This window comes from Trichosurus vulpecula, chromosome 8 (genome assembly GCF_011100635.1).
Source record: "Trichosurus vulpecula isolate mTriVul1 chromosome 8, mTriVul1.pri, whole genome shotgun sequence".
NCBI lineage: Eukaryota > Metazoa > Chordata > Mammalia > Diprotodontia > Phalangeridae > Trichosurus > Trichosurus vulpecula.
This window is the reverse complement of record NC_050580.1, coordinates 45888573-45902689: the sequence shown is the minus strand read 5'-3', so window position 1 is coordinate 45902689 and position 14117 is coordinate 45888573. Positions and strand designations below refer to the sequence as shown.

At 40.1% G+C, this 14117-nt stretch overlaps 1 protein-coding gene across 1 annotated transcript in view; it reads left to right on the top strand.

Moving 5' to 3' along the window:
• The window catches only part of RASSF4 (Ras association domain family member 4), an 81889-nt gene that overhangs the window by 63734 nt on the left and 4038 nt on the right, over positions 1-14117 (top strand). Inside the window, exons 9-12 of the mRNA XM_036734724.1 lie at positions 7575-7676; positions 8843-8894; positions 12846-12967; positions 13952-14049. Of these exons, the coding sequence (XP_036590619.1) occupies positions 7575-7676; positions 8843-8894; positions 12846-12967; positions 13952-14049 (374 nt within the window). The remainder of the gene's footprint in view (positions 1-7574; positions 7677-8842; positions 8895-12845; positions 12968-13951; positions 14050-14117) is intronic.

Genomic DNA, 14117 nt, shown 5'->3' with positions numbered 1-14117 from the left:
ATACAGAACATTTTGATCATCTTTGTTCAGTGATTTTTCCCCGAATGGTGTTAGGACCTGCTTTTGCTCACGCAGAGATATATCCTAACGCTATTTTTATCACAGGAAAGGTGATTTAATTTCCGGAACAGGCAGCGGTTTATGCCCTAGCCTACTGCCTTGACCTTGCCTGCTAGATTCAGCTGTGTGCCCCTTAGAATGAAACATTTCCTAGCCCAGGCTGGGAAGTCAGCCACATCAGTTTTGGTAGTGCTCATATCAGTCATAAAGTGCTAATATCAGTCCTAAAGCTAGATGAGAGAAGATCAACATGAAATCAACAATATTGGCAACATGTTTGATGCCAAAGACTTTGCTAATTTCAAAGCAGAACAGTCCTACAGCTTCACAGCTTGGGAATGGGTGTCTCATTTTCAGTGTTATGTTCTTCTTTGTTAATGCCTTATAGTTTTCCAGTAACTTTTTTTTTCTAATTTTATTGGTTTCTATTTTATTTTTAATTTGTTTATTAAATTCCATTTTTTAATCAATGAAAATTCATTTCTTTGCTTCTTGCTCCCCCCCACCCCTTTCTTAAGAAAAAAAGATAATCAAAACATTCGCTGCAAATATGTATGGTCAAACAAAACGAATTTCCCTTCTTGACTGTGTCCAAAAAATAAACATCTCATTCTGCTCTCTCAGCCTATCACCTCTGTCAGGATATGGGTAACCCATTTCATCATGCTTCCTCTAGAATAGTGGTTTATAATTGCATTGATCAGAGTTCTAAAGTCTAAGTTGTTTGTCTTTCTAGTAATGCTGTTATTGTATAAATTAGTTAGTTGGTTCTGCTCATTTCATTCTACATCAGTTTATGCAAGTCTTTCTAGGTTTCTCTGACGCCATTTCTTTCATTGCTTCTTGGCACATCACATTCGTATACCGTAATGCATTTAGCCATTCCTCAATTGATAAGCAGTCTTTCAGTTTTCAATTTTTTCCCACAGCAACTTTGTTTAAAAAAAAATCTCTGTAGCCTTCTCTAACTCCTCTAATTTATGTTGCACATTCACGGGACTGGCAAGCCATTGCTCTTGGCCACAGTAACCCTGTGTCTAAATGCTTGGCATTTACAGCTGGAGCTCCAGCCTACCTCTCCACACTTCTTGTCCTTTACTCCTCCTTGAGCATTCACAGTTACTGCTAGCCTAGCTATACCCTAGCATTCCATCTTAGCTCCCTGTGCCTTATAGAAGCTGTCCCTCCCTCCTGGAATATACTCCCTCTTTGAATCCTCACTCTGTTTCACAGCTCAACTCTGGTGCACTTGCTTTCTCCTATGAGATGCCTTTCCTGATTCCTCTGATTATAAGTGCTATTACCTTTCTCAAATGATCTCCATTTACTCATCTGTGTAAATGTTGAATCTCCCCCATATCTTAGCACCACTGCACTGAGAAGCTGCTCAAGAAGTGAGTTTTGTTTGGCGAGAATCTAAATTGACAGAGGCAAAAAGACCTTGTCGGAGAATTCTATAACTTTAGGTCTTGATAAGATGACTGTCTAGTTCAACCTCGACCTAAAAATGAATCTCTTACACTTGACAAGTGAATATCTAGCCTTGGACAGAAACAAAGATAAGAAGGAAATGCTTAGCCCTGTTTCTGGCACATAGTAGGTGCTAAATAAATGCTTGTGGAGTTGTCAGCTTGAACTCTAGGCCTTTGGACCTTTCTCCCCTTAAGGGCTGATGGAGAGAACTGAGAGACAACAGGAAGTGAGGCTGTTTAGGCCTCATTTAATTCCTTCACACAAGAGCTTTCATGTATGGTGGTGGATTAGAGTTTTGGCCTCACACCCGGAAGACCAAGGTCCAGATGTAGTTTAACCTTTGATGCCTCTTGAGCTCAAGAAACTTGCTTCTTCCTGATATGCAGATAAACAGGGCCCCTCAGTGAATACTGGAGAGAAATTAGACCAATCCCCTTAAAATGTCCTTGTATAACTAAGACTTTTAATAAAATGGAAAATCTGGCCCACAGCATTTATTTTAAGTTGCTGGAGCTTACTGCCATCTGAGAAAAGTACCATTGGTACCCAGTGAATGGGGAAAAGGAAGGGAAAGGAATAAGCATTTATATTTTTTTTTGTTTTTAGTTTACAACCTTCAGTTCCGCAGGTTTTTGGGTTCCGAATTTTTTCTCCCTCCCTCTCCTCCCCCTCCCCCCCCAAGATGGCATGTAATGCAGTGGAGGTTCTATATTTACCTTCACATTGAACTTATTTGCATAATAGTCCAGTTGTAAAGAAGAATTATAACCAATGGAATGAATTAAGAGAAAGGAGAAATGAAACCAAAAAAAGAAGGAAAAAAAGGAAAGTAAATATTTGCCTCCATCTGCATTCAGACTCCATAATTCTTTCTCTGGATGTGCATAACTTTTTCCATCATGAGCCTTTTGGGGCTGTCTTTGAACCTTGCATTTTGATAAGAGGAATCAAATCTATCAAAGTTAGTCCTTACAGAGACTGTGTGTCTGTAATCATGTATACTGATCTCCTGGTTCTGCTCCCCTTACTCAGCATCAGTTCATGTAAGTCATTCCAGGTTATAATGAAGTCCATCAGATCCTCATTTCTTAGAGCACAATAGTATTCCATTACACTCATATACCACAGTTTGTTTAGTCATTCCCCAATTGACAGGCATTCCCTTGACTTCCAATTCTTTGCCAATACAAGAAGAACTGCTATAAATATTTTTGTACATACGGGTCCCTTTCCCACTTGTATGATCTCTTTGGGAGATAGCCCTAGAAGTGGTATTGCTGGATCAAAGGGTATGCACATTTTTATAGCCCTTTGGGCATAGTTCCAAATTGTTCTCCAGAATGGCTGGATCAGGTCACAAGTCCACCAACAATGTAGCAATGTTCCAATTTTCCCACATCCTCCCCAGCATTTATCATTTTCCTGTTTTGTCATGTTAGCCAATCTGACAGGAGAGATGTGGTACCAAAGAGTTGTTTTGATTTGCATTTTTCTAATCCCTAGTGATTTAGAGCATTTTTTCACATAAGTATAGATATCTTTAATTTCTTCCTCTGAAAACTGCTTGTTCATATCCTTTGACCATTTCTCAATTGGGGAATAGCTTGTATTCTATATATTTGGTTCAGTTCCCTGTATATTTTAGATATGAGGTCTTTATCAGAGATACTGGTTGTTCAGATTGTTTTTTTCCCAATTTTCTGCTTCCCTCCTAATCTTTGTTGCATTGGCTTTGTTTATACCAAAACTTTTCAGTTTAACATAATCAAAATTATCCATTTTTCATTTTGTAATGCTCCCTATCTCTTGTTGGGTCATGAATTCTTCCCTTTCCCATACATCTGACAGGTAAACTATTCCTTGCTCTCCCAAATTGCTTATAGTATCAGACTTTAAGGAATAAGCATTTATATAGAACTTGTTATGGGCCAGGCAGAGTGGTAAGCACTTTAAAAGTATTATATCATTTGATCCTCTTGAGAACACTATTAAATGCTGTTACTCCCATTTTAGAGTTGGGGAAACTGAAGCAAACTGATTAAGTAACTTGTTCAGGAGCCCCTATCTAGTCCATATCTAAGGCTAGATTTGAACGGAGGACTTCTAGACTCCAGGATTAATGCTCTATTCACTGTACCACTTTGTTGCCTCTTTAAAAGGGGAAAAAAAATACTTGAGGAAACCTTGGTGAAGTTGCTACACTTGATGCAGTTTTGTGAAATGTTGGAGATGGGCAATGCATCTTCTAGAAGACAAAAGAATGTTACTAATCATAGAACCTCTGTATCCAAATTGGGATTCAGTTCATTCTTTTATGTATTGTGAATAATTTTAATAATAATCTTGAAATTCCAGCAGGATTTTAAATTTTAGGACCTAGTTCACTCATGATCTAAGCCTCAAGAGAAGGCTAAATTAGGAACCTTTTGAGAATTTGTTAATTTTATCAGGATCCTGGAACATTCTTTAGTGCAATGGTCATCACCTTGTCATCTCCTTGGCATTCAGTCTGGTGTCAGACAGTGGGCCAGTGTGATCGAGGTTATGATTCGCACAGTGTAGGAGTACCCTGAATACTGGCCTCACCCTTAAAGTGAGATACATTAGATAGGAAAATATACCTACAGAAACAGACATGATATATTAGAGACAGAGACAGAAGCAGAGAGAGATGGAGAGAGAGGCAGAAAGGCAGAGAGACATAGAGAAACAAAGAGACAGAGAGGGAAGCAGACAAAGACAGCGAGAAGCTGAGAGACTCAGACAGTTCAGATCTGTAATTTTCTTTGTGTAGGGAACTCACAATGTGGAAGCTTTGCAGATGAAGTAAGCAACTGCCTCACAGTTTAAAGTCTTAGAAAGCTGTCGAAGGCACTGAGAGGGTGAATAATTAATGGCCTGTATATATCAAAGATAAGACTTGAACCCAGGTCCATCTGTCTCTAGGTCCAGTCCTCTCTCCACTTCACCATGCACCCTTCTTTTCACTCTGTCTCTCTATCATTCTTCTTCTGTGTCTCTGTATCTGTCTCTTCTTTATATGGATGAATGAAACATTGATTAAGCACTTACTATGCACAAAGCACTGTGCCACATGCTGGGCATACAAATAGAAAATTGAGACAGTGCTTGCTCTTAAGGAGCTCACATTGTCACAGGGGAGAAGCCTCTTATCATAGATTTCAGCTGCAAGTCAAATGAAATAATGCCACGTTCCTGACGATTCAGCCCCAAAGCAGATGGTGATGCTTCTTCCTTGATGTCATTTACAGTGATGAATCATATTACATTCTGATTTGAACTATTGTCAGGACCAGAGACTTTGGTGACAAGAACTTTCTTTTCTGAGTCTTAGGTAGATATGGCCATAGTCCCCACAGGAGAAGGGGCCAGGCCATACATCTATGTAGGACGATGGCTGAGGGCAGAGGACTGGTAGCATGGCTACATTCCCAAGACTCTTGGGTTCAGAGTGTATGGGGATGTGATGGTCATGGTGGACGTAAAAGCCTGGCACAGACTGCCTCCTGTTTCTCCCTTGGGGGGCCTTGCTGCTTCAGCTATTTTGGCTTACCTGTCCTGTGGATGGCAGTTGGTGGGCAGTGGCTAACCCCCACTTCCAGATGATAACTGTGAGGGCTGGGCTGGAAGTAGAACTGTTGGTCATACAGACATACACACATGCATACATGTGTGTATGTACACATACATATATGCATATGTTTATGTACATGTGTGCAAGTATACATGTGCATGCATGCATGTGTTACATACATATGTGTATGTAGGTTCAAAGATTAGACCTGGGATTTTGTTGGTATGGGTAACTCCCAGGTGAGGAAACTTCCTTTCCCAAAGCAGATGGGCAACATCTCTGCAGTTGATGAGAGCTGCCTAGAGCAGAAAGGTCAGATACATGGTCCATGGGCCATATAAGGCCCACAACACTCCAAGTGTCACCTAAACCAGATTAAATGTAATTGGGAAATATTTAACAAATTTAATATATAAAAATTTAACAAATTTAACAAAATGCATAAAAATACAATTAAACATAAATAATGCCACATTTTAAAGCTAAGTCAATATGTGGCTTGTAGAGATCTTTACGTACAGATTAGTAGCCTTCATTTCTTTCTGAGTTTGACCCCACTGGCCTAGAGCACAGGGAGGCTGAAGAGCTTGTCAAGGGTTGAGTAAACATGGACAGTGTATATCGGAGACAGGACTTGGATGTAGTTCTTCTTGACTCTGAGACCAGTGTTCTTTCCATTATATCATACTGCTTACCAGAGAGAGAGAAATAGAGAAATAAATATTCATTGGGAGTTCCTAACTCTAATTCTACATATGTAAATATATATACACACATACATACACATATACATACATACACACACACATATATATACACATATATACAATATATATATATGGAATATGGCTATGTGTTTGTTTATGTATGTATATTCCAAATATGTTGTTGTTTAGTCATTTTAGTTTTGTCTGACTCTTTGTGACCCCATTTGGGGTTTTCTTGGCAGTCACCATTTCCTTCTCCAGCTCATTTTACAGATGAGGAAACTGAGGCAAACATGGTTAAGTGACTTACCCAGGGTCACACAGCTAGTAAGTGTCTGAGGCTAGATTTGAACTCAGGTCTTACTGAATCCAGACCCAGCACTCTATCCCCTGTGCCACCTAGCTGCCTATATTTCACACACATAGGTAGATATAGATACATGTCTGTCTGTGTGAATAATTATTCCCACACTTCTGTAAATATAAATAACACGTAGAGGGACCTCTGCATCAGAACTGAGGCTCCTCAGTCCATTTTTTAAATATAATTCTAGTATCTTTCATAATAATCCGGAAAGTCCAGAAGAAGATACATGCCCACACGGAGAAACACTTAAAAAACCATTAGTTAGGTCACACTCAGGTTTGGTCCAGCTATATTTTTGGGAAAAACTACTTCTTATATTTGGACCATGTTGGTAATATTTGTGAAAAAATAAAATATGTGTCTTAAAAAATAAAATGTAAAATGTTGCAAGACATTTTTAATAATGACTATTATTATTATTTGCACCCCCACAACTACTCTTGTAGGACTTCTGTTTAACATCGAGGTGATGATGGTCCCTCTGCTCTTTTGTTTTAGTCCTTAGACTGTCACAGCCTTGTTTTGGGGATTCTTCACTAGAAATGTGGAGTCATCAAGTCAGGTTAAGGTTGGTGAAACGATTAGGTACTGCCCTTCTTCTGTTTGCATCCCCAATGTTTAGTATAATGTCTGACACATAGTTAGGGCTTAATAAATGCTTTTTCCATTCATTCATTCATTCATTCACTAATGAATGAATTGTGAATGAGTTTAATGAATGAATCATTTTGAAGCATTTTTATTAGGATGATGGATACTTGAGGACAGTGTCCAGTGGTTTCCCCCATCCAGAGGGGATTGACTGAATCAGCTGATTGCTTTTGTGTGTTAGGTTTAGCTTTGGTAGGAGATTTCTTTAGTATTGAGACTCTCTTAGCATGGGACTATGATTCTGAAAGTATATCGAGCTTCAGGTGAGGAAGTTTCTCTATCAGTGCAATTTCTGGTCTGGAGAATTGCCTGGGGCAGTGAGAAGTCAAGTGATTTGCAGCCAGGATGTGTCAGAAGCTGGACTTGAACCTAGATCTTCCTGAGTCCAGGGCCAGTACTTTTTCTGTTAAGTCACTTTTGCCTCTTTACCGATTCTCTAATAGGATGAAAGATTTAATATGGATTCCGGAGTAACAGCCCTTACAACCAGAGTGTAGCTGAGGATTAGAAGGCAGGGGGCTGGCGTGGCAGTTCTGTTCCAGGGGATTAGTAGCAGATGGCCACAGGTGTTCATGTGAACAGTGCATGAGGCTCTCTAGCTTCCACTCCATCTGCCAGAGATGCCCATGCCAGAGCCACATGCCCAAGGTAAGCTAGCGCCGTGACAGGAGCATGGATCTGGCTCCTACTCTATCTAATCAGCAATTTTTGTCTGTTTCAGACCTCAGTGTTTACTCCTGCCTATGGCTCCGTGACCAATGTGAGAGTCAACAGCACCATGACAACTGTCCAAGTGCTGACCCTGCTTCTGAACAAGTTTAGGGTAAGCCAGCCTGGGAGAAAGCATGGTTCATATCTACTGAGGGGGAGAAGCCTAGGAGGGCCACTGTAGCAGTTCTGGGTCCATGTAGACTTACGCTTGTTAGGGTTTTATAACCTAGGCACCATCTGGGCTGATCCGGTGTCCTTTTAGGTAAGGGGTCAGCAAACTACAACTGGGGTTGGATCCCACTGCCTATAAGTCAAGAATGTCTGTGTATTTTAAAATACAGTAAAACTTTATTTAAAAATGTAAAAGCCATTCTTAGCTCACTGTACAAATACAAGTAGTGGGCTGGATTGGGCTCTGCAATCACAGTCTGCCCACCTCTGTTTTAGGAGAAGGAAAAAGAGTCAAGGTGAAGAGTGCTAAGAAGATAGCTGGTGTGTTGGTCGGTTGTACAAGAGAGAAGGTGCATCCTATACATTAAATAGATTCATTTGACCACATTTATCAAATGCATATGTCTGAGGTCTTATGATTGACACAATGAAAGACAGAAAGAAAAATAGAAATGACTTAGATAATGGTCTGAGGAGACAGCATTTTTCAATGGAAATAGCCCTACCTCTGGAGTCCAACATCTTGGTTTAATTCCACTCATTCTGTGTGCGCCCGTTTAAACTCCTTGGGCCTGCCATGGGACAGAGGACACTGAAGGACCTGCTTTCATACTCCTGCAGCAGACACTTCCTAGCTGCGTGACCCTGACCAGATTTCTTAACCTATCTATGCCTCTGTAAAATGAAAAGTTTGGATTTTGTCAGTCAGCGTTTATTAAGCGCCTACTGTGTCCCTGGCATTGTGCTCAGCACTGGAGATACAGAGAAAGGCAAAAACAGCCACTGCCCTCAAGGAGCACACCTTCTAATGAGGGAGAAATCATGTAAATAATTAGGTATGTACAAGACACATGTACCTACATGCACATGCACATATATACACATTTACATTCATGTGTGTGTATATACATATATGTGATTCCCATTTTATGCTTGGGTGACCAGTTGAGTAGTGGTGAAAGTAAATAGAAATACTTGAGTCAGAAGGAGAAGCAGTTATGGCAAGGGTCAGAGTGGTGATGAGCTAGGGTTCAGACATACTGAGTCCTGAACTACGATGAGACGTCTCTAAGTCTTGGTACTAATATCTTGTTTTGAATGTTGCAGGTTGAAAATGGCCCCAGCGAGTTTGCACTCTATGTAGTTCATGAATCAGGGGGTAAGTTTCAAGCATTCCTTCTGAATGGTAACACCTGCAATTGGGTTTGGGTATTTTACTGGTGGATTCTGATAAAATGGTGGTTTTGGCACATAGTAGGATATTTAATATATACTTATTATATCTAATGTATACTTATTTATATACTTATTAATATATGATATTATAATATATAATATTATGATGTATAATCTAATAATATATACTTATTACTTCATACTTATTATTGGACACAAATGGAAAGACAGAAATAAGCATTTATTACACATTTACTACGTGCCAGGCACTTTACTGTTCATGGGAAGCAGAGTGATGAGTTGGAAGAAGACACCCCAGATAGTCAGGCTCCTAAATTCCAGGGGCACATGCCATATGGTCATGAATCATTGGAGCTCAGCCAAAGGGGAGGCCAATCATAGTTATAATAATAACAACAACAAGAGCTCACATTTATAAAGCACTTTACTCCTGAAGAAAAAGGGGAGGCACACAACATAGTGGATGACGGACTTGGAGACAAGAAGACCTGAGTTCAAATCCTCCTCTAGGCTCTTATATCTGTGTGACCCTGGAAAAGTCACTTAACTTCTCACTTCTGTCGTCTGTAAAGTGGGCATAATAACAGCACTTATCTCACAAGGTTTTCTGAGGATTGAATGAGAGAACAAATGTAAAGTAGTTTGAAATCTTTAAAGCACTATATAAATGCTAGTGATAATGATGATGGGTGGAGTCAGGTATATTTTTATTATTTATTTATGTTTTCAATAATAATAATTTTTGAACACCTGCCACTTACCCACTGTGTGACCCTGGGCAATTCACTTAACCCCTGTGTGCCTAATGCAACCCCCTGGGACTTAAAAGTATTAAGTCCTGTCCACATTGGAAGTTCCCACAGCTGGAATTCACTGCCTTAAGTTACTATTCGTGTATTCCTTCTAGCAGCCCAGGGAGGTAGGGAAGGAGGGAAGTTTTATTCCAATTTTACAGATGATGAAATGAGATTAAGACAGGCTAACAGGCCACTAAGCCAGAAGTGGTAGAGTCATGGTACAAACCTAAGCCTTCTACCTCCCAGGCCTCCTGAGGTTTTCCATCCTATTTCAGCTTTGCCTCCTCCTGTTTCTCTTGTGATCCTGAGGGATACTAGAGGAGGGGAGTCTTCTTGGGCTACACTGGTTGACACTGGCTCCCGCTAATCCCTTTCCTGAGCAGACCAGGCTTCTTAGCAGGAGGAAGTATGGCACAATGGAAAAAATCCTGACTGCACTCAGAAGACCTGGGTTCATATCCTGCCTCTCTAACCCAAGGAAAATCATTTAACTTTGCTGGGCCTCAGTTTTCTCATCTGTAAAATGAGCAAGTTGGACTGGCTGGCCGGCCCCTGGGGTCCCTTCCCACCTTACAGTTATGATCCTAGAACCTTACTGACCAACGTGAGAAAGGACACCTTTGGTCTGACAAAATTTTCTAGATATTACAGTGTATCTCTCTTCCACCCGAAAGGTGAAGTCAGTTTGTAGCTAGGTAAGGCAGAGACATGACTTACTACTGGCCCAGCTACCATCTTGTGACTTCAAGCAAACCTTCCTCTGCTTGTCCTGTTTCCTAATTATGGAATTGTTTGCCACCAGATACTCTATATGAAGGACTTTATAATAGAGAATTGATACAGAAACACAACCATGGCACTTTGGGTCTACATTTCCTATTCTTTTTTTAAGTCTTTCCTCCTTCCTTCTGCCCACCCCCAAGTACTTGAACATCACGATTCTCCCTAAAAACCCTTGATCTTAGGGGAAAAGACTGACTAGGATTTGGAGGTAGGGGTGGAATAGGAATGGTACCTATTCTATAGAGTCTAGGCTGGTCTTTTATAGATGTGGGAAGGGCATTTTGGCTTCTTGCCACCAATAAAAGGCCCATCCCATCCAGAGTTTTCAGAGGTTTCACCTGAATTCTAATTGCTCTTCAAGGAATTCTCATTGCCATTCTGACTTAGTGTTACTGGCTGCCGTGGAGGCTGAAGGGAGTAGTGTTTTCTTTTTTCTTCTAAGTAAAATTATTTCTGTTGCCTTTTGTGGCTCTTTACATTCTAATATCAAATCTAGATTGAATCGGTTTAAAAGAAGGAGAATATTAGCAACTATTAAGTTTATATTCAGTGAGAAAGCTCATTAGAAGGGAGCTAGAGGTGCTCATAGAGGGTCTGATTTGAATCTACCCAGGTGCACAGGTGGGAGAATGGCTTAGTTCTCTGCCTAGTTCTCAGATACTTGACTGGAATTCTCCTATTTATGGAGAAAGCAGTAGTCAGAGAAGGGCTGGATTTGAGTCCTGCCCTTGCTTTTTCCTATTGTATAAATCAGGACAGGTAACTGAATCTCTTTGCATCAGTTTCCTCATCTGTAATGTAAACAAGCTGAATTCTAAAATCTCTTCCATTTCTTCCATTAGGAAGATGATACTGCCATGCATTAATCGGTAGGCTATGTGCTTTCAATTGTTCTTCCGGTAGAGGGGTTGGAGTCACACTGACCTATCTGAGCCCTCTGGCCCAGTCTGCCTTATGATCAATGGCAAAGTCTATTTTGTGTCTTCCAGTAGAACAGAGGAGAGGTTATTGGGAAACTGTGGTCATGGTAAGGAATGAGACTCATATGAGCATGACCTCATCACCTTGGTCTTATTCACACACTATCTTAATCAGTCACAGGCCAAGAAGAGCTGACAACTTTTACCATCAGTCCTAAGATAATTTACTGGACTTCTCATGTAATCATCACAAAGCATACATTCCTTTGGAGCCACCAGTTTGGTGGATCGCAATTTCCTCATCTATAAAATGAGGTGTTGTACCCACTTCAGAGATGAGCTCCAAGTTCCCTTCTAGCTCTAGCTTTCTGATCCTATGATCCATTCTCCACCTCTTTTGCTCATAGGTTAGTTATTTTAAAAGGAACTTCTATCCTCTTTGTAGTTTCTCAGCTTTTGTTCTTCTTAATGCAATCTACCATCACAAAAATCACAAATAATGCCTGCCTTGTCCTGTTTTAGTGATCCCTACCTCCCAAGAGCCCTTGCTTATAGTATCAGTGATCCCAACCTCCTAACTTCCCTTGGTGGTAATTTCCCAGATTTCTCTGTCCATGGTTGAAATACTCTAATCTGGAAAAAGGAATATTTTTTTTTTGGTGGGGAGGGAATTTTCAATTTAAAAACTATTTGTTTTCTCTCCTTCCTACCCACCTCCTGTCTCTCTTTGAGACAGAAAAGGAAAAAAAGATCTTTGTAACCATCAGGCACAGTTAAACAAAACAAATCTCCCTATTCACCATGACCAGAAATGAATGTCTCATTTTGCATCATCTTTCTGGCGACCAGGCAGTGGGTAATTATTCTTCATCATTGGTCCTCTGGAATTATCTTTGGTCATTGTGTTGATCAGAGATCTTAAGTCTTTCCTGTTTCCTAACTTTGTTCCTATACAAAGTCCTGTTTTATAAAGTGTTCTTTTGGTTCAGCTAACTTCCCTGTCGGTCCATACAAGTCTTCCTAGGTTGCTCTGAAATCCTCTCTTTTGTCATTTCCTAAAGCACAAAATGATATTTCATTATGTTTAAATACCATATTTTGTTCATCCACTCACTAATTGATAGGTCTTCATTTCCTTAATTTCTAGTTGCTTGCCATATATATATAATATATATACACACACGTATATATATATATTCCTTTTTATTTCTTTGGGAGTATAGCCCTTGAGCTGATATTTCTGGGTTAAAGGATACTCGCAGTTTAGTTATTTTGGGGACTGGGTCCAAATTGCTTTCTAGAATGAATGGACCAATTCAGTTTCACCAACAGTACTTCAGTGTGCCAGTTTTTCCTCAGCCCCATCAATATGAAAACAAAACATTTGGATCTTACATACTTTCCTTCTTCCAGAACGGACAAAATTAAAAGACTGTGAATATCCACTAATTTCAAGAATCCTACATGGGCCATGTGAGAAAATCGCCAAAATATTTCTGATGGAAACAGACTTGGGAGAAGAAGTTCCTTATGATGTAAGTGGGAGTCAGGGGCATAGGGACTAGGGAGCATACGTATTTTTAAAAGGAAGAAGACTTAGCTTCTCTGTCAATAGGGTCATCTGAGCAAAGCAGATAAAAGATTTCCTCATTTCATCTCATTCATATTTTGACTGGTACCCCTGCTAGACCCTTGCAGAACTCCATCAACCAGAATAGACTCAGATCTGTGGCTACTCCACCTCTGTTACCTGAAATGGACCAGCTGTCTTCCTTAGCTGTGTTCCCCCTCCCCTCTCTCCCTCCCTCCCCGCCAACAACTGGTATCACAAAGAAACCAAGTAAGGGGAAAATTGCTCTTAACCCACTTTTTTTTCACCTCATGGCGTTAAAAAAAAACTTCTTTAAAGTTAAAGGGTTTTATTTTTTGGTCTTCTTTTGGACAACCCAGAAAAACATATTTTAGCCAGCGACCTTAATCTCATTAGAGCTCAGTCATTCTGGTTCCTGGCCAAATGATTAGCAAATCTCCATAATTACCAGTGGGAAAAAGCTTAGGCAATCATAGATCCCACAGAGTCTATTCCCAAGACAGAATTGTTCAAATGTTGTGTATCTCCCCTGCACCCCACCCCCTCCATTACTTTTCTGAGAGCTATTTCAAGTTCAGTTCTCATTGTTCATGAGAATGGGACTCAAACCACTCCTCCTGAGAGACCTCAGTGTGAGTGTATTTCACTATTGAATGCTTTTCCTAATCTTCAGTTTACATTTCCTCTAATGGATAATAGCTTCTCTGAAAATAATAATGGGACCTTTTTGTTTTCTGCACTCACTGTTTAGTTTCTATTACTTGATACCTAGGGATTTTGTCAGGGGCAGGGAGGGGGTGGAATATTATTTACTAGGAACTGGGATGTCTTGTTGCTTTGGAATGCCAATGAAGCCATACTTGAAAAGCAAGAGAAACAATTTTAAAGAACATTTTAAAAAAATATTAAATCTTCTTGGATCTTCTAGGTCGCTCAGTACATTAAGTTTGAAATGCCGGTGCTGGACAGTTTTGTTGAAAAATTAAAAGAAGAGGAGGAAAGAGAAATAATCAAACTGACTCTGAAGTAAGCAGCTCCAAAGAATCCACATACTAGCTATCCATCAGGGTTACCACATGGATAGCAGAGTGGGC